The sequence below is a fragment of the Amphibalanus amphitrite genome, unplaced genomic scaffold (assembly GCF_019059575.1).
Source record: "Amphibalanus amphitrite isolate SeventyFive unplaced genomic scaffold, NRLGWU_Aamphi_draft 000041F_arrow, whole genome shotgun sequence".
Lineage (NCBI taxonomy): Eukaryota > Metazoa > Arthropoda > Thecostraca > Balanomorpha > Balanidae > Amphibalanus > Amphibalanus amphitrite.
The window spans coordinates 1,430,520-1,449,749 of record NW_024881537.1 but is presented as its reverse complement, the minus strand read 5'-3'; the positions used below and the strand labels follow the sequence as shown (position 1 = coordinate 1,449,749).

The window sequence follows — 19,230 nt, the reverse complement described above, 5'->3', positions numbered from 1 at the left end:
CAATTCGGTCTCTGATGATCTCAAACTGCCCTTTGCAGGCCCTGTGCTGGCCCCTAAGGGCCCAAACCAGCCTTTAAAAGTCCCACATCGGCCTCTGATGGTCCCATTTCTGTCTCTGGAACCCAAACTGACCCTTATGTGCCTCTGAGGGCCCCGTACTGGCTTCTGAAGGATCGATGCCGGCTTCTGAAGACCCATTACGGTCTTTAAGTGCCTCATACCGACACCTGAGGCACCACACTAGCCTCTGAGGGGCCCCAAACTGGCCTATGAGGTCTCTACACCGGCCAATGATGGCCCTGTTATGTTCTCTGGGGGTCTCATGCCTTACCTTCGGGGGTCATGCACTTGCCTCTGAAGGCTCACATCAGCCTCTAGGGCCCTACCTGGGCCTTTGAGGCCCTTCGCTGACCCTTGGGTCCAACGCCTGCCTCTGGGGGGTCTGACACCGTACTCTAAGGGCCCCATTGCAGCCTCTAGGCGATAGGTATCGCCGAAGCGCTATCGATGGGCCCATAAGTGTAGGAACCATGGGTGCAATAATACAATACAATACAATACAATGCAGTGGGCGCAGTTGCACCAACAATAATTCTGCAGTGAGTGCAAACAATGTATTCTGCATCCACAACAATCTGGAACAAAACCCCCTGTTCTCAGCAACACTACTTTCCATGCAGCACGACAAATTTAGGATATTTTGCCCACTATCCATCTTTCGAAGCATTTGCTACTGTTATGATCTTCAAAACTTACATTTGTGCCCAAGTAAAAAAAAAAAGAAAGATGAAACGGAACACATGTGATTGAACAGTGAACAGATACCGATGACCCACTGTCAAAAGTTTTAGCACGATGATCTTAGAAAATGGCAAAGTTAGCCGCCTAAGCCGCCTTTACTTTTGCGGTAATCCATTCACAGTTGCGTGAATTATTGACAATATCAATGCTTCAAAATGCACTTATCGGTACCTTTTCGACATGGTACACCCTCAAAGCTCGCATTGAGCCTCCGCTCGGGTGCCGCTCCCTACCCCCCCCCCCCCCGCTTCACCGGCCATGGCCTGGATTTCTGCACCCGTGCACTACGCCCGTGGGCCCCTTTAAGCTAGCACCGGGCCCCCCGGGTCAGCGCAGGGGCCCCTTTGCCAAGTTGGCCCCCCCCCCAAACTCCAAGTCTGCGACCGCCCCTGGACTCTGATGACGTCATCAAGCCCATTGACCGCGCGTTATAAAATAAAAGTCTTATATTTCAAAAAACGGGTGAATATTTTTATTTTTTTTCGGTGAAATTTGGTGGATGTTCATTTTCGCTCTTTCTGATTCACGGTACACCACTTTTATGCCAATTCATTAACTTTTTAAGGTGGAAGGGTCCCTTTAAGAGGGCTACAAACTGCTATCTCGAATGTTTGAAATTTTTGGATTTTGACCCCCCCCCCCAAAAAAAGATTTTTTTTTTTAAATGGCCGAAAAATCCAAAAAGTTTTTGAGTTTTGAAAAAAACGGAATATATGTGATAGTCCCTAACGCCTTCTATCTACATACCATATTTGATATCGATACCTCTTTTTTTGGCCAAGTTATAGCGAAAAAAAAACTGTTTGATGACGTCAAATTTTCAAACTCAATTTTTAGCAATTCTAGACCTCGTAGCGCAAAACAAAGACCACCATTAGACTCCCCGTGACAAGCTGCATCGAATAAATACCCATTTTATACAAAAATATCAATCTTTGAAATTTGACCTTTTTGACCTGACCTTGACCTAACCCCCACCAGAAAGTGACCTAAACCGTACCTGATGGTCTAATACCCAACACCATTGAGTTGGAAATGAAAAACTGGCCATAAAACATGCATCGCACAACCTTAGTAAAGTTGGGTTCATGTGGTGACTCTTGGTGACCTTTGGTGACCTGATCTGTGACCTGACCTGGTATGACCAGTGACCTCTAATAGCAACATATGTACTAAACAACTGATGCCCTATCGCTGATTTTCGTCAAAATGCGTTTTACTCGGTGTTATAGCGCTTTCCCTAGAAGCCCCGTGAACGTTGAAACATTTTATCTTTGACCTGACCTGTGACGTCATCGGTGACCCCGAGGTCAACGAAATTTGGTTTCCTTCGACAAATTGGACAGGGCTATCGAACGCCGTTTGAATTTTCCGGATCTGTCCAGTAGTTTCGGAGATACGAGGGGGGGGGGCAAAAAATGCCCCCCCCCCACCGCGCGGAAGGTAGCCGGGAGGCCCACCGCCTGCCGGGTTAAAGGGAGATAATGAGCTTTCTTTTTTCTTAAATAAAAATTACTCGACATCTATACTATTTCTACTGTAGTTTCTATAAAATATGAAAATTTCCTAGCACATTTTCGTATGTTAAAAAGGTTTTTTATTTTTGCAAAAAAGAAGCAGTACTTGCAGTACTTGTAACACCCACCGAAATGCGTTGTCCTTCTCTATAAAAAAGTCGCAGTATATGGCGCTTTTGTTTCAAACAGCGACGCTTGGGTTTTTGTTTATGTTATCGCCTTGTCGTTGCTTGGTTGTAAGGATTCTAATTTGAATTAGAGTTAGGGTAGACCGGGGCAAGTCGCCCCGCCGAGGTAAAACGCCTCACCGATGTTTCTCGGAACTGGCAGAGTTCTGGGGAAACATCCTCTCTTCTGTAAAACGTGCACTATATGATCATTATATGAGCAGACTGGAAAGAAATTGTGATGACTCTTTCGGGAGATATAGCCAAAAATGTGTTTTTTAAGTGATTTTTATGTTTTGTTGTCAGATTATGTATCATGGCGTTCTTTTATGGTCCACATCAGGTTAACGACTTTTATGTGTTTTGAACAACTATTGTCTAACGCTTATCATGCCGGGTTGGTTCGTGTTAAATTATGTCTTGCTGGAGTGCAAGGCGTTGTTCTCTGACCGAACTACGTGATGGGGTAAAACGCCCCAGTAGGTCGCGGGGCAAAAAGCCCCTGGGGCGTTTTACCTCATGTGTTGTTCGGGCTACCCACTTTCTAATGTTCGGTAGCTGGCGAACAGTAAGTTTCTATGCCTTTATGTGTATTTTTCTCAGCAACTGGATGGCAAAGGAAGTATTTTGTTAACATTTGCATTGCAATAATTTATTATTTGGTCTTATGAGGTAGGTGAAAAACCTGCTCATACAATAGTGTCATAGCTGAACACCTGACAGGATGGAATGTGCTAACTTCAGTGCCGTGCCTCCAGAGATCTAACGGACCTCTCACATAAGATTTAGCCAACTACCATGTTAAATCTTTAATCTAAAGTGTGGGGCTACTTGCCCCAGGCCGTGGGGCGTTTTGCCCTGGGGTTGGGGCAAAATGCCCCATTTGCAGTTGCTTCACAAATCACTTCCTAGCTTGGAGTCCGATCATAAGTGAATGAATTTGAGGGGTGCAATTTAAAGTAAAATGTCCAAAGAACGTATTGAGCACAAATTTGGCCTTCCAGGTGATGTGTGACAAAATTTATGTAGCAAAATAAATTATCTGGGGCGTCTTGCCCCAGTCTACCCTAATTCGGTTTAGAATTAATTAGATTCTAATTCGGGGTACATAGTGCCTACTCTTCTTTGTTTCCAAGTATCATTTTGCGCCACAAATGAACGGCATGCGCCAGAAACGCAGCCAAATCTTGCGATTGCGACTACGAAATTCATTATTTTGGCGTCAGAGCCAGGGGCGGAGCTTCCTATACAGTTGGTGGGGCGGCTGCCCCACCAATAAGCGTTTTGCCCCACCAACTTTAACTGATTTCTAAGACTTTGTTGCTTTGCAAATTAATCTTTTTCGTATTGAAGAGCTTTGGAATGTCTCTTTAATTCAAAATATTTTATCTGTAATGATAGGAATTGATTCAGTGCGGCATTTTATTCAACTTCATAATCGGACATTGTGGGTTTGACGACTTTTTGCCCCACCAACTTCCCTGGAAAAGCTCCAAACATGGTCAGAGCCTGAAGCGAAAAATACAAGCATATTTATTTCAAAAAGACTTCAGGTTTGTCGAACGGTGTTATGAGAAATTTGATAACAGTACTGCGTAAGTTTTTCAGTGATGCCGCAAAAGTGTTGTATCTATCTTCTTTTATTGTACAGTCGGCGGGACCGATTCAAAATTGAGTCGTTGCTACTAAAATAGCAGCATATGGCGTCAGATGATGAACAGGAAAAATAGTTGCGTAAATTTAGACATAAACCACCCCAAAAACTATGAATATCTTTTGAAGGCACTATAGACGACCATTAACTAACTAGATGTGATGAAGATCAAATGTAAGGAATACGCTCATTTTACAAAATTACATGCAAGTAGGTACCAACAAGCGATGTAAGTACTTATTCAACGGTCATTTTCAGCGCTCCCCGCTAACGTGACTTCAAGTTAAGATATTTGCGGCAAGGTACCGAATTGAGCAAAATGGTTTTAATTTACATTATAACTTGTTGTGTTTTGTCAGAAAATGGTCCTAACTCAGATTTTGTGGAAAAAGGTCATTATCTCCCTTTAAAGGAAATAGTTCACTTTCACGAAATTATATTTTTTTTGCAATGGATTTATGATTTTTTATGTTCAAAATGATCAGCAAAGAAAATAAAACCTTTTAATAACAAAATATTATTTTCTATATTTTTGATATTGGAAGAACTTTTCAGTTTCTGTAAGGCACACGCGATCCAGTATGAAAAGAGCATGGGTCCCGAAAATTCTTCAGAAGCTAGAGAAATTATCGCGGCCACCGGCATTTGGGCGATCTGCTCATGCTTTTGTTACTGGAGCGCCTCTGAAGAATTTTCCGAATAATTTTCTTTTGTTACTGGAGCGTTTCTGAAGAATTTTCGGGACCCATGCTCGTTTCATACTGGATGCAAATATATGCAAGGCACACAACCTCAACGCAAGGCACCTTTTTCGGGACGAGAAATAGAATATCTTTGCCTAGGGTGATCGTTGGGCTGTAAAAGCTCCTGATTTATGCTCGTCTCAGCCCAAGCTACGGAACTGCTATTCCAGTTAAAAACCCATGTTAAAATGTGAACTATTTCCTTTAACACGCGCACCGACGGGGGGGGGCGGATATCCGCCCCCTGAAGTTTTTCGCGAATAGCGGGAAAACCGCGGCGCGTAGCGCCGCGAAATTTGGTACGACTATTCTCTCATCAATTTTACATATGGTGTGCAAGTTTGAATCTCCTAACTTTTAAGGTCAGGTCACCAGGTCACTTTGAATGACCCAACCTCAAGTCACTTTTTGCAACTTTGTCACCGTGCCAGAGCTACAGTAGATGTCGGAGGCCTTTGAAAGTTGCAGGATGTTATTAGGTCATTAGTAGCTACAATTTGTATATCTCGGAATTTTGATATCGGTGACCTAAGGTCAGGTCAATTTCTCGACCTCCCCATTATAAGTCAATGGGGGGAAAATCAACTCCCTGTTTTTACCACTAAAACGGGTCGGAATGGCCCCATAAACCTTATATGACCTCATATACGATCAACCTTCACTACCTTGAGGTCTGTTTTGCTGTTGGGCAGCTGTAAGGTCATGTGATGTCATCAAAGGTCACCAGCGGTTTTTTTACAATAACTCCGTACAGGAACAAGATACAGCCGCGCGGATGGTCTCATTGTGTTCAGCTCGTCAAGGCGCATCGAATGATATACATGATGACCTCGAGGTCACGTGACCTGAGGTCAACCTTTGACCTTGACCTTTCGAGGTCAACATATATATCATTCGATGCGGATTGACGAGAGGATCACGATGGTGCCCCTAGCTATAAGCCATTGTATGACATATACAATTACATAAATTGCATACATTTAGTGAAAGTTAAATAAACACGGTGGTTCCAAACGCCACCGTGCTGGGACTCAAATGCTGTTGGAGAACCCGACGTAGCACCTGTGCGTCCTCTTGTCAGCAGCAGAACCGTGCTCCAGAGCACCACGTCGTAAGTAGAACCGGAAACAGCAGTGTATGTGGCGTCGCATGCTAAGTAAGTTCCTGCAACGCGGTCAAATCCAGTGAAAAATACAGTGCAATGCATACATGTTGCTCTGAGTGGCTATTAGCATTACCCGCAATCCGCCACGTGGAGGCTGCCACATCGGATTGCGTCTCTATTATCGCCCGAGACCCCTCAGGTAGTGCAGAGCACACCATTTCCTGAGGGAAGACATGGCAGCCATACGGCCCCGAGTAGCACTCGGTGTGTGCTACTCGCAGCCGATTGCTGAGGGTAACCGCCCCATTGGGTGAGACAGCTCTCCGCCCCACGGTGGAGGCAGACTTGTCGAGCACTCATCTGCCGTGGATGGCCCGCATTAATTGATCCTGCTGGCTGAAAGCACACCGACGAGTCAGAGGGATAGGTACTGTTAAATCGTCAACTACGCTCGCACATTGGAGGTCACCAAACTATCCAGTTGCGGCAACATTTGAATGTGTAAGTTTACCATTTGGCGGACCACGTGCAGCTGTCTGCCCGTGGCGAATATTGGCTCCTCCAGAACGACGGCCACCCGACTGGGACTTGGGAGTCTGTCGCTAAACTTTGTTCATCATCATGGCGAAAGCTGACCTCACGGGGAACTGGCAACGCTCCCAGCGGAAGGGAAACGCGTCATCCGGGGGCAGGCAATACAAATAATTAGTATGAGTACTTTTAAATGCTGCAAACCACTAATCGCCTGGCATTAAGTATATTCACAATTACTGAAACAAAAATGTGCATTATACAAACACAAATCAGCTACCCAACTAACCTGTCTCGGGAGGCCCGTCATCCTGTGACTGGCGAGTGTGCGGCAGCGGAAACACGGAACTGCCGCATTGGCTCCGGCGGTCGACGGCTTAGGTGTGCCACAACCGCACGCCCGCCTCCATTAATCTGCCAGTGCATGTAAATGAACAAGCCATTATTGCAGCTGATCTATGTACGATGTTAACCCGCGCACGACGGGGGTCTGCGCCAACTTCGCACCGACGGGGGGAGGCGGATGACCGCCCCCCCTGAGATCTCGAGAACGAAGCAAGATAGCGACAAGCGGTAAACGGCATCGGATACGCACGGACAATGTCTACAATTTTTACAAAGGTCATTTTCAGGTCAGGTCAAAGATGACGTCACAGGGGTCGAAAAAGTCAAAATGGCGGCGCTAGACATGGAGAGTTTTTCTCGAATAACTTTCGAATTAGTCAAGAAAGGAACAAATTAAGGGCACCATCGTGATCCTCTCGTCAATCCGCATCGAATGATATATATGTTGACCTCGAAAGGTCAAGGTCAAAGGTTGACCTCAGGTCACGTGACCTCGAGGTCATCATGTATATCATTCGATGCGTCTTGACGAGCTGAACACAATGAGACCATCCACGCGTCTGTATCTTGTTCCTGTACGGAGTTATTGGCCAAAAACCTTTGGTGACCTTTGATGACGTCACATGACCTCACAGCTGCCCAACAGCAAAACAGACCTCAAGGTAGTGAAGGTTGATCGTATATGAAGTCATGTATGGTATATGGGGCCATTCCGACCCGTTTTAGTGGTAAAAACAGGGAGTTGATTTTCCCCATTGACTTATAATGGGGAGGTCGCGAAATTGACCTGACCTTAGGTCACCGATATAAAAATTCCGAGATTTACAAATTGTAGTTATTAATGACCTAATAACATCCTGCGACTTTCAAAGGCCTCCGACATCTACTGTAGCTCTGGCACGGTGACAAAGTTGCAAAAAAGTGACTTGAGGTTGGGTCATTCAAAGTGACCTGGTGACCTGACCTTGAAAGGTAGGAGGTTCAAACTTGCACACCATGTGTAAAATTGATGAGGGAATAGTCGTACTATATTTCGCGGCGCTACGCGCCGCGGTTTTCCCGCTATTCGCGAAAAACCTCAGGGGGGGGGGGGGCGGATATCCGCCCCCACCCCCGTTGGTGCGCGGGTTAATAGTGTCATGTAGTCACCAGTAAAGCGCCTTTTGGGCCGACCAACGAGAAGGTGGGCCTTGCACGTGCGAAATTGCGAGGGGGTATCTCTAACTAACTTTTGCACTGCACCCTACTAACCGGTCCCTAGTGATGTGCCAAATTTGAGCGCAATTGGGCTAGCCGTTCTCGAGATCTAGAAGCGGCACCCTGCACGTGCGCACGTGCAAAATGGGTCCCAACTGACTTTTGCACGGTACCCTACTAACCGGTCCCTAATCGTCTACCAACTTTCAGCGCAATCGATTTAGCCGTTCTCGAGATCTGGAATCAACCCCTGCACGTGCGCACGTGCAGCAGCACCCTAAATGTAGCACGTGGATATGCATTGCCTAGTAGGTGCCTAGCTACCTGCGAATTTTCGGCGCAATCGGTCCAGTAGTTAGTAGTTACCGCGATACTGCAATTGTTACAAAACTGACACCTCTTCGTTTTGCACGTGGCACGTGCATTAGGGGTCCCCCACATGCATCGGGAATAGTCCAATGCTTGGTAAAAGGAATGAAGGTACCCTACATAAGTTACCGCATGTACGAGTAGGTCGGTCAAGTGGTTGCTGAGATATAAGCCTTGCAGAAGCGTCCGCACGGCCGGCCGGCCGGCCGGCCGCTCATATTCAGAAATGTCCGTTAACTACAAAAGACTACGCTCGTTTCGCTCGCTCCGTAACAACAATTGAGAACAAACGTAAAGGGAAATTGTTAGGGCACAAAACTGGAACGGGACACGGGTACGGGAATAGCCAAAAGGGAATATAACACGGAACGGATTACGGGAAGACGGGAACGGGACTAGGAAACGGGAAAATGTATGTATAAGTAGCAAATTTAAACAAGCTTAAAAACAAAAAGGAGATTTTGTTGGTTTGGTGTACTCACGGCTGCTGGTGTTGTGCATGGTCCTGAGGCCGGCGGTGCTGGTGGTGGTTCTGCCAGTGCTGGCAGGGGATCTGAAATAATTATTTAACAACATTTTTGCTATTGTCACTACTCACTGGCAGACCCAGTGGGGGGGGGGGGAGAGGACATTTGGGATAAATGTCCTCTCCCCTCAGCGCCTAAAAACGACCAAAATCTGCGGTTTTCGGGGATAAAACGAAAGCTTAACAACTTTTACAAGGAAAGGCTTGTTTTACACTGCACAGAAGTGCCGAAAGAAGAGCAATCGAAATCCGATAAATTTCTATTTGATTTTTGTTTTTGTTTGGAGGGGCTATGAACGCCCCCTCAGAATTATAGCCGCCTTTCTGGATCCGCCAGTCGCTATGACAATTGTATTCAATGGTGCCCCATAACCGTCAATAGTGCGTCAGAAACTGCTAAATGCGTCACATTGGCCTGTGCTTACCAGAGTGGTGTGGTAGTTTTGGCCGGCTCATCTGCGCCACCGCCGCTCACCGGTCTCAGACGATCGGAGCGGTGGCTGGTGGTGATGGTGGATCTAAAATAAAAGGTGTGATTCTGATTCATATTTGATCATATTTTTACATTTATTTGCTAAGCTTCTGTAGATAACTGAACGGTTTGGAGAGAACAACCTCAGTTTTGGCATGACGGCCAAACATTTACGAAATATAAGGGTGTTAACGTCATAGTAACGGTTCTGCAAGCAAGCGAACAAACAAACAAACAAACAAACAAACAAACAAACAAACACAAACACGCAGTCCATATTTCACATTGTGTTACAAAGTTTAAAACATCATAAAGGTTAAAGTTTTTGAAACCTGGATTTTTTACTTTTTTTCTAAGCAATTTTTGCTGGTGGAGGTGCTGGTGGAGATGCTGGTAGACGATCTGAAAAACAATCAGAACATTTTTATATCTGCGTGCTATACACTGAAAGACAAAGAAGAGAGACGAGCAGAGTGTTGTCAACATTACGACGATAGTAAAACCTTTTGTCACACGTGGCAGAAGCTCGCAGGTACCCTATGTCTTTCACTAGATCCCCAGAGATTCGAACCCATGGAACATGATGCGGTGACCCTAACCACTACACTATGTATGTACATACACTACCACTCCCCTCCAGGTATGCGGCCGGCGGCCGGTAGAGAACGGAAACGTGGATGCGTACCTATTGTGAAAAAGGAGAAGAGTTTGTAACTATAGTTTAGAGGCCCGAACGATCAGTCAGCGCTGTATTGTGTCTAGTCACCAACTGCCGGCGCACAGTAGGCCAGGCGCTTCAAAAAAGCGGAATTAACCCGTGCCCCAGTGGCGGTCTCAGCCAACTTCGCCCTAGTGGGGGAGAGGGGGGGGGCATATGTAACCACCCACCTCTAACTCAAATACTAAGATGGCTAGAAAGACGCGGTAAAAAGCAGTCGATAGCTCTCAATGCGTACGTTTGAAAGTGTTTTAGTCATTTTTCACATTAGAGCAACCATTATATTTTTTCAGAAAACATGCCATTATCTCAGGAACTATGACAGCTAGAAAAACGCATGGAAAAACAATCGATAGCTTTTGACCTCTTCTTTTGATAAGGTCATCATCAAAAATGACCTCAGGTCAACGGTTTAGCCTCCAGAGGGCAAAAACTCCAAAAAAAATTGCGCCTCGGCAAGACAAACATAATGAGGCCATCCCCGGCGTTCTATCTCTTTCCAATCGATGTTCTGTTTTAACGAAAAGTGTTTTTCGACAATAACTTTTGACTAAAAAAAAAACACGACATTTCTATTGCCAGAATCGTGTTCCGCTCGCCGAGACGCGTCTAATGAACTATACTACGACCTTGAAAGGTCAATTTCAAAATTTGACCTCAGGTCAAGGTCATGACCTGACCAGAAAAGGTCACGTTGCATATCAGTCGATGCGCCTCGGCAAGACAAACATAATGAGGCCATCCCCGGCGTTCTATCTCTTTCCAATCGAGAGTTATTGGCAAAAATCTGTTTGTGGCCTTAAATGACCTAGTAGGATGACCTTTCTAGAGGCTATCAGCAAAACAGACACCTTGGTCGTCACGGGTTATCCAATCAGCAAATGTCAAATTGATGGGAGAAAGGGTACTGAAAGTTTCGCCTTCTTATCCCTAAGCGTTCGGGAGAGCTATCACAAATATTCGCCAGAGGGGCCACCTCCCCCGCCAGGCCCGCGAGGGTTAAAAGCTGAAACATAATGTTTATGTTTATGTTTATGTTTAAACATAATATGTACCTAATTAATGCCTAACAGAGATAAAGCGGCATTCATTTTGCATTGCCCGCTAATCGTGTAGGTACTTCCCGGAGCCCCGGAACATGACAACTAGTGCTTACCCTCGTCAAGCTGCGTCTCCAGCTCCCTCTCCAGCTCCTTCCGCAGCTGCCTACGCATCCTCCTGCTGCCCCTCCAGCCGTTCCTCCAGCTGCCCATCCAACTCCTTCTGCAGCTCCACCTGCAGCTTTTGACGTCTGCTGCTGCACTCCTCCAGCATCCGTTCCAACTCCCCTTCTAATCGGACGCTCGGGAGTCTCTTCTCCAGCTCTTGTGACTCCTGTTGGTGTCGGCGCTCCATTTTGTTCCACTGTTTTCGGAGTTTCTTCCCAAGGTCTGTCCACTGTGCGGCGTGCTGCTGCTCCATAGTTTCCCACTGTCTCCGCTGTCTGCGCTGTCTCCGAGCCTGCTGTTTCCGCTGTCCTTTGGTCACGGATCTCTGCAGCTGTGGCTGTCCCCTGGTTGGCACGTGCAGGCATTCAGTGTCCTCTTCATGCTGCTGATGAAGCTCAATGCGCTCCTCATAGTGGCGTTTGCCCAGGTCCTGCCACTTCTCACCGTGTTTCCGATCCAGATTTCGACGCTCCTCTTCATGCTGTTTGTCCATCCTCATTCTTTCTTCGTGTCCTGGGTACTCCAGCTCCTGCCAAAGCTGCTGATGTTGCAGTTCCAGCTCTTTCCACCGCTGCTGATGCTGCTCCTCGATCAGTTGCCACTTCTGCCGGTGTGGGTGAGGCAGACCCGCTGATGTCTGCTCCTCCTTATCCCTGTGCTGCTTCACGTCTTCGACCTCTCCGTCGCGGTCACCCCGCGTCGAGTCTGGAACACAGCAGGTCAGACAGAAGTCACACACTGGGTGGACGGTTGATAGTCAAAAGTCAACCAAATCGAAAGGAAAACTGGATCACTATTCAAAATGCAACACTGAGGGGGGACAACAACGACCTCTCTTCTAACTCGGCTCCTGGACCATGTAGCGACACGGAGAAGGCGGCGTTCGAAAGAGCGTCAAAAATAATGACGAAATTACTTTGATATGGTTTAGTGAGATCAAAGGTGAGGTCACCAAAGGTCAGCAAAGGCTACATTTTGCCGTTTTTCAGGTCAAATATAGACAATTTCAACCCGCGCCAGGCCGGTGCTGTGAGATTCCGCGCCGGGCCGGGGGGGGGGCGTGTGTCTGAACACCCCCCCCCTTCTAACTCGGCTCTTAAGCCATGTAGCGACACGCGGTAAGCGGCAATCGAAAGAAAGTCCAAAATAAGGACGAAAACCCATGGTCATTTTTTTGGTCAGGTCAAAGGTCAGGTCACCAGAGGTCCCCAAAGGTAAAATGTTGACTGTTTCAACATTTTGGAAACTGCCAACGGCTATCTCGGGAACCGATAGAGCTACAGCGCCGAGGAAAAGCGCATTCGATAGCCCTTTTACAGAACTTTCTGAGAAATGTACTCAGATTTGACCTCAGGTCAACGGTTTAGCCTCCAGAGGGCAAAAACTCTAAAAATAGCTGTTTTTACGAAAAGTGTTTTTCGACGATAACTTTTGACTAAAAAAGCAAGGATATTTCTATCGCCAGAATCGTGTTCCTCTCGCCGAGACGCGTCGAATGAACTATAATTTGACCTTGAAAGGTCAACTTCAAAATTTGACCTCAGGTCAAGGTCATGACCTGACCGGAAAAGGTCATGTTGCATATCAGTCGATGCGTCTCGGCAAGACAAACACAATGAGGTCAACCCCAGCGTTCTATCTTTTTCCAATCGAGAGTTATTGGCAAAAAACTGTTTGTAGCCTCAAATGACCTCGGATGACCTTTCTAGAGGCTATCAGCAAAAACGACACCTTGCTCGTCACTGGTCGTCCAAATCACTGTGATTCTGAAATATTTGGACTGTTCCTATGCGTACACACGGATCTGGAGCCATTTTCGTTTTTCTCCATTGACTTATAATGGAAAGGTCACACCACTGACCTGACCTTAGGTCACGCATATAAAAAATCTGAGATATACAAATTCTAGGCACCCATACCATCATGCAATCCACTAAGTTTAAAACCTCTCTGACAAACAATGCAGGCTGGACATGATTGCAAACTTTTTTAGGCTTGGTCAGTTAACTTGACCTGGTGACCTGACCTGACTTGACCTGGGGTCAAAAATTTCACACATTGTCCAAAATTGATGTACCAAATGCTACCCCAAGCGGCCCGCGGTTTTTTATTCACACGCAAAAAACGCGACAGGGTGGTAACATATGCCCCCCCCCCCACTGGGGCGAAGGTTAATTAACCCGCGCCCCGTAGGGGAGGGCCGAAACGGCCCCCCCTGTCCTTTTCGGTCGATATCTCCTAAACCGCTTCAGATATCGCCACCAAACTTTCAGGACCCCTCCGGGCATCAATTTTACACATTGTGACCAAAAATTTTTCCAGAGGCTATGATAGGTTGGCCACAAATGACGTCAGAATGACGTCATGTTCTGTCATTTTCGACCGAAAAAAAGACCTTCGCGAGAAGACCTGTCAGACCTACAGTTTTGAAGATACAGAAAAATGATCAAGACATAAAAGGTGTAAAATTGACAGGGCTACAAAACTACAATCTCGGATTTTTGAAATTTTAGTGTTTTGAACCCCAAAAATCAAAAAAACTTTTTTTTTGACATATTAGCCAAAAAATCCAAAAAGTTTTTTGAGTTTCAAAAAAACCAGAATAAATGTGATAGTACCTACCGTCTTCTATCTACATACCGAATTTCAGATCGATACCTCGTTTTTTGGCCAAGTTATAGCGAAAAACTGTTCAAAATTGATGACGTCAAATTTTCAAACTCAATTTTTGGCAGTTCTAGACCTCGTAGAGCAAAACAAAGACCACCATTAGACTCCCCGTGACGAGCTGCATCGAATCGATACCCATTTTATGCAAAAATATCAACTTTGAAATTTGACCTTATTTGACCTGACCTTGACCTGACCTTCACCAAAACGTGACCTAGGCTGGCCCCAAAGGCTGTCTAACCCACATAATCGCATTTGTCATGTAAAATGGACCATAAAACATGTATCACACGACACTTTCATATTGTGACTCCGGTGACCTGACCTCGCTGTGACCTGACCTGGTATCAGTGACCTCAGATAGCAAAGTATGTGTTTGACGAACAATGTACCATCGATGGTTCTCAATAAATTACCAATTAACTCGATTTCACAACACATTTCTTGAAATGCCTGTGAACGGTGAAAATCTGACCTTTGACCTGACCTGTGACGTCATCGGTTTGACCTAGGTCAATGAAATTTGGTCACAAGGTAGTTCCCGGGTGGGGCTATCGAACGCCGTTTGAATTTTGAAAATCGGCCGGTAACTTTCCGAGATCTTAGGGGGGGGGGGGGCAAAACGCCCCCCCCCCCCTACGGGTGGTAGGGTCCGCCGGTAGCCCTACGGGGCGCGGGTTAACATGCGCACCGACTTACTCTGCGCCAACTTAGTACCAACGGGGGGCGGATGACCGCCCCCCTGAGATCTCGAGAACGAAGCAAGATAGCGACAAGCGGTAAACGGCATCGGATACGCACGGACAAGGTTTACAATTTTTCATTTTTTTCGTGAATTACAATTTTTCTACATTTTTTTCGTGAAAGGTCACACCACTGACCTGACCTTAGGTCACAGATATCAAAATTCCGAGATATACAAATTGTAGCTACTAATGGCCTGCGATTCTGGCCATCCTGCGATTTTCAAAGGCCTCCGACATCTACTGTAGGCATGGGTGAAACTTTGACATCACCAATGGGGTCCCAAACGTCATAGGGGGCCTCCATTTAGTGGGGGCCTCCAAGCAATTAGGGGCCTCCAATTGCGGAAGCGGTAATTTACGAACCACGCCAGGGCCTCCTCTAAGAAATTTTCACTGGGGGACCGGAGGCTCAGAAGCCAAGCCTAGGGTATCCCCAAATCCAGTTTTATCATCGGATTTAGGCCACTTATTTTTCGTCACAGCCCGGATGCCATGATTTTTGTCAATATTAATAAAGAAATGGTACTTCACCTGACCCATACTGGTGGATTCAGGCCAGCAGGGTGACATTGTATGTAAATATGCCCGTGGCGTCCGAAATCGATGAAAATTTCTGGCATTTTCACTTTCGACGATAAAACAAAATGCCTTTATTATAGAAAAAAGAATTTAATGGCACAGTATTGCGCAAGGAATCTAACCTATACCCCAGAAAGTGTGCGGCTTAATCCTCGCCCGCACCTGGGGGGGGGGGGGTGCCACCCCCAAGTTAGTTTTCCTGCTCTACACTGAACATTTTTAAAGCTAGAAACCCGATTTTTGGATAGCTGCTTTTCTATCTTTTCTCAGCGTCACTTTGAAAATTTCAAGTTTCTGTGGCTTTTGGGTTTGGAAATATGACCTTGTTCTTCAGGTCATGTCATTACCTAAATGAGGAATACCCAACATCTTGCGTTCAGTGTTGGCTATGGGCCTTGTGAGCTTTTGACACCTTGATTTCCGCTTTTTTTTGCCAGTCTTACCTCCCACCTATCATTGAACATGTTGTTCTGCGATGTACAGATGTCAGGGTCAGGGTTAAGGTCAACCTAGGTCATCTAAAATTATTTTCGTTAAGTTTCTTTGACTGCATGTTTAGTAAAAGCTTCTCAGTTCATGATCTCATGTAATAAGGACACACAACCCAATCTGTGCAGTGTGCACACATCAGTACATACACAGACATACACAGACATACAAACACATATCATTGACCTTGACGTAACTTGACGTGAGATGACCACAGCCAGCAAATTAGTCGGATAGTGTGACAAAGAGCTGTTCTAGCTGGCTTGGCACCAATACGGCAGTGTCATCGGTATATGATGGGTTGGCCCGCTGCTTGTGTAGGTATTTTATTCGACATCACCACAATTTATTCAAACAAGATTTTAAGCTTCGCGGTCAAGAGCAACAGATTCTTTGGGAAGAGACGAATCCAATGATACCAAATTTAACCTCATCAGGTCAGTAATTGACTTTCCAGGTCAGGTCAAACTAAAGAATGTTGCTGTTTGAGGTCACCGTTGCCCGTTGGAATATCACGTGCGCTGCTCATCATATACCGATGACGCTGCCGTATTGTGGTGCCAAGCCAGCTAGAACCTCTTTGTCACACTATCCGACTAGGCTGTGGTCATTTCAGGTCAAGTTAGGTCAAGGTCAATGATATGTGTTTGTATGTCTGTGTGTGTCTGTTTGTATACTGATGTGTCCCTATAGCATGAGATCATGAACTGAGAAGCTTTTACAGTCAAAGAAACTTCACGAAAGTCAACTCAGCTTGCCTAAAACGCAATATTTTTAGATGACCTAGGTTGACCTTGATCCTGGCATCTCTACATCATCAAACAACATGTTCCATGATAGGTGGGAGGTGAGACTGGCAAAAAAGGCCGAAATCAAGGTGTCAAACGCTCACAAGACCCATAGCCAACGCAGGATATTGGGCATTTGTCATTTGGGTTATGACATCACCTGAAGAATAAAGTCATATCTCCGAAACCAAAAACCACAGAAACTTGAAATTTTTAGTGGACGCTAAGAAAGGATAGAGAAGCAGATATACGAAACATTCGGCTTCTAGCAATCAAAATGTTGAGTGCAGAGCAGAAAAAACTACCTGGAGGGAGGGAGTGGCAACCACTGCCCCCCCCCCCCCATGTGCGGGCGAGGATTAAATAATTTGAATATCAGGAAAACAATTTATTCAAACAGGCATTCCAACAGAGTACCGCTTTTTTATAGGTGCCCTCCGATTTGTGTAGCCTCTAAGTTGCCCAGGGGGCCTCTTATTTGTAGGTATAGTACAGAGAACCTCCTACTTCGACTACTTGCACAGAGAGCCTCCTTTTTGTACATACAGCTAAGCTTCTACAGGCCGAGCGCCGGCCTCCTATTTGCACGTACAGAGAGCCTCCTACTGTTACAGAGTCTATTTGTCTAGGGGGCCTCCTATTTGTCCAAGCGGCCTCCAATTCGTCTAGGGGGGCTCCTATTTGTCCAGGAGGCCTCCTGTTTGTCCAGAAGGTCCCCTATTAATCCAGGGGGCTTCTATTTTCCAGGGGGCCTCCTCTTTATCCAGGGGGCCTCCTACATGTCCCGCGCCCTGGTGGGGGGGGGCTATTTTTTGCCCCCCCTCCAGACTTTTCGATATATCTCCAGAACCACTGCGCCGATCGTCACCAAACTTTCAGTACCCTCCCGGACATCAATTTTACACATTGTGACCAAAAATTTTTCCAAAGGCTATGATAGGTTGGCCGGAAATGACGTCAGAGTGACGTCATGTTCTGCCGTTTTCGACCCAAAAAAGGGTTTCGCGGGAAGAGCTGTCAGGCCTATAGCTTTGCAAATACAGAAAAATGATACAGACATAAAAGCTGTAAAATAGACAGGGCTACAAAACTGTTATCTCGGATTTTTGAAATTTTTGGATTTTGACCCCCAAAAATCAAAAAATAGATTTTTTGAATATAATAGCCAAAAAATCCAAAAAGTTTTTTGAATTTCGAAAAAACCGGAATATATGTGATAGTCCCTACCGCCTTCTATCTACATACCAAATTTGAGATCGATACCTCTTTTTTTGGCCAAGTTATAGCGAAAAAACTGTTCAAAATTGATGACGTCAAATTTTCAAACTCGATTTTCAGCAATTCTAGACCTCGTAGCGCAAAACAAAGACCACCATTAGACTCCCCTTGACGAGCTGCATCGAATCAATACCCATTTTATGCAAAAATATCAACTTTGAAATTTGACCTTTTTTGACCTGACCTTGACCTGACCTCCACCAGAAAGTGACCTAAACCGTACCTGATGGTCTTATAACCAACACCATTGAGTTGGAAATGAAAAACTGGCCATAAAACATGCATCGCATAACCTTAGTAAAGTTGGGTTCATGTGGTGACCCTTGGTGACCTTTGGTGACCTGACCTGTGACCTGACCTGGTATGACCAGTGACCTCTAACAGCAACATATCTACTAGGCAACTGACGCCCTATCGCTGATTCCCGACAAAATGCGTTTTCCTCGGTGTTATAGCGCATTCCCTAGAAGACCCGTGAACGGTGAAACATTTCATCTTTGACCTGACCTGTGACGTCATCGGTGACCCCGAGGTCAATAAAATTTGGTTTCCCTCGACAAATTTGACAGGCCTTTCGAACGCCGTTTGAATTTTTCGGATCCGTCCAGTAGTTTCGGAGATACGAGGGGGGCAAAAAATAGCCCCCCCCCCCCACCAGGTCGCGTTATAAACAGACCCCACCAGGGCGCGGGATGTTCAGGGGCCTCCTAATTATCCAGGGTTTTTTATTCTACCAGGGGTCTCTTATTTGTGCAGGGGCCTCCTATTTGCCCGGGGGTCTCCTACTTGTCCAGGGGCCTCCTTTTTTGAAGGGCGTCCTTTTTGTTAAGGGAGCCTTCTATTTGTCCAGGGGGCCTCCTATTCGTACAGAGGACCTCTAGCTCCTACTTGTCCATGGGGCCTCCTACAGGGTGTTTCACTAAAAATGTCAAAAAGTAAAAGGTCATAATGCACATAATAACAATGTTTTCTAAGGAAATTTGCATATCATTTCATCCGCAATTGTTGGACATTTGAATATATAAAAACGATATCACCGTCACTCAAACCTATTCCACACATCTGCCCCTTCTTTTGATGCACCGTTTCGGCACGTGTCCGGAGGTGCCTCACAGCCCGTTTTCATCTTCAGCGTCCAGACTGTCGGCAAAGCCTTGAATTGTGCTCTTCAGCTCCCGAAGTGATGCGACTTGAGTCTTCCTCAGCTCTGCGAGAGCTACTGAGTCACTGACCAAACCAGAGGCTTAGCGGTGACAGATCGGGGCTTCGCGCTGGCCAGGGGCGGGCGGCAAGGCAGCTGATTATTCGGCCCAGGAGCTTCTGGTCC

The 19,230-nt window shown here is 46.0% G+C and overlaps 1 protein-coding gene across 1 annotated transcript in view; it reads right to left on the bottom strand.

Annotated features, from left to right (window-relative positions):
* Window positions 1-9,764: 9,764 nt before the first annotated feature.
* The window catches only part of LOC122375343, a 44,642-nt gene continuing 35,176 nt past the window's right edge, over window positions 9,765-19,230 (bottom strand). Inside the window, exon 3 of the mRNA XM_043354673.1 lies at window positions 9,765-12,058. Within this exon, the coding sequence (XP_043210608.1) occupies window positions 11,352-12,058 (707 nt within the window). The 3' untranslated portion in view covers window positions 9,765-11,351. The remainder of the gene's footprint in view (window positions 12,059-19,230) is intronic.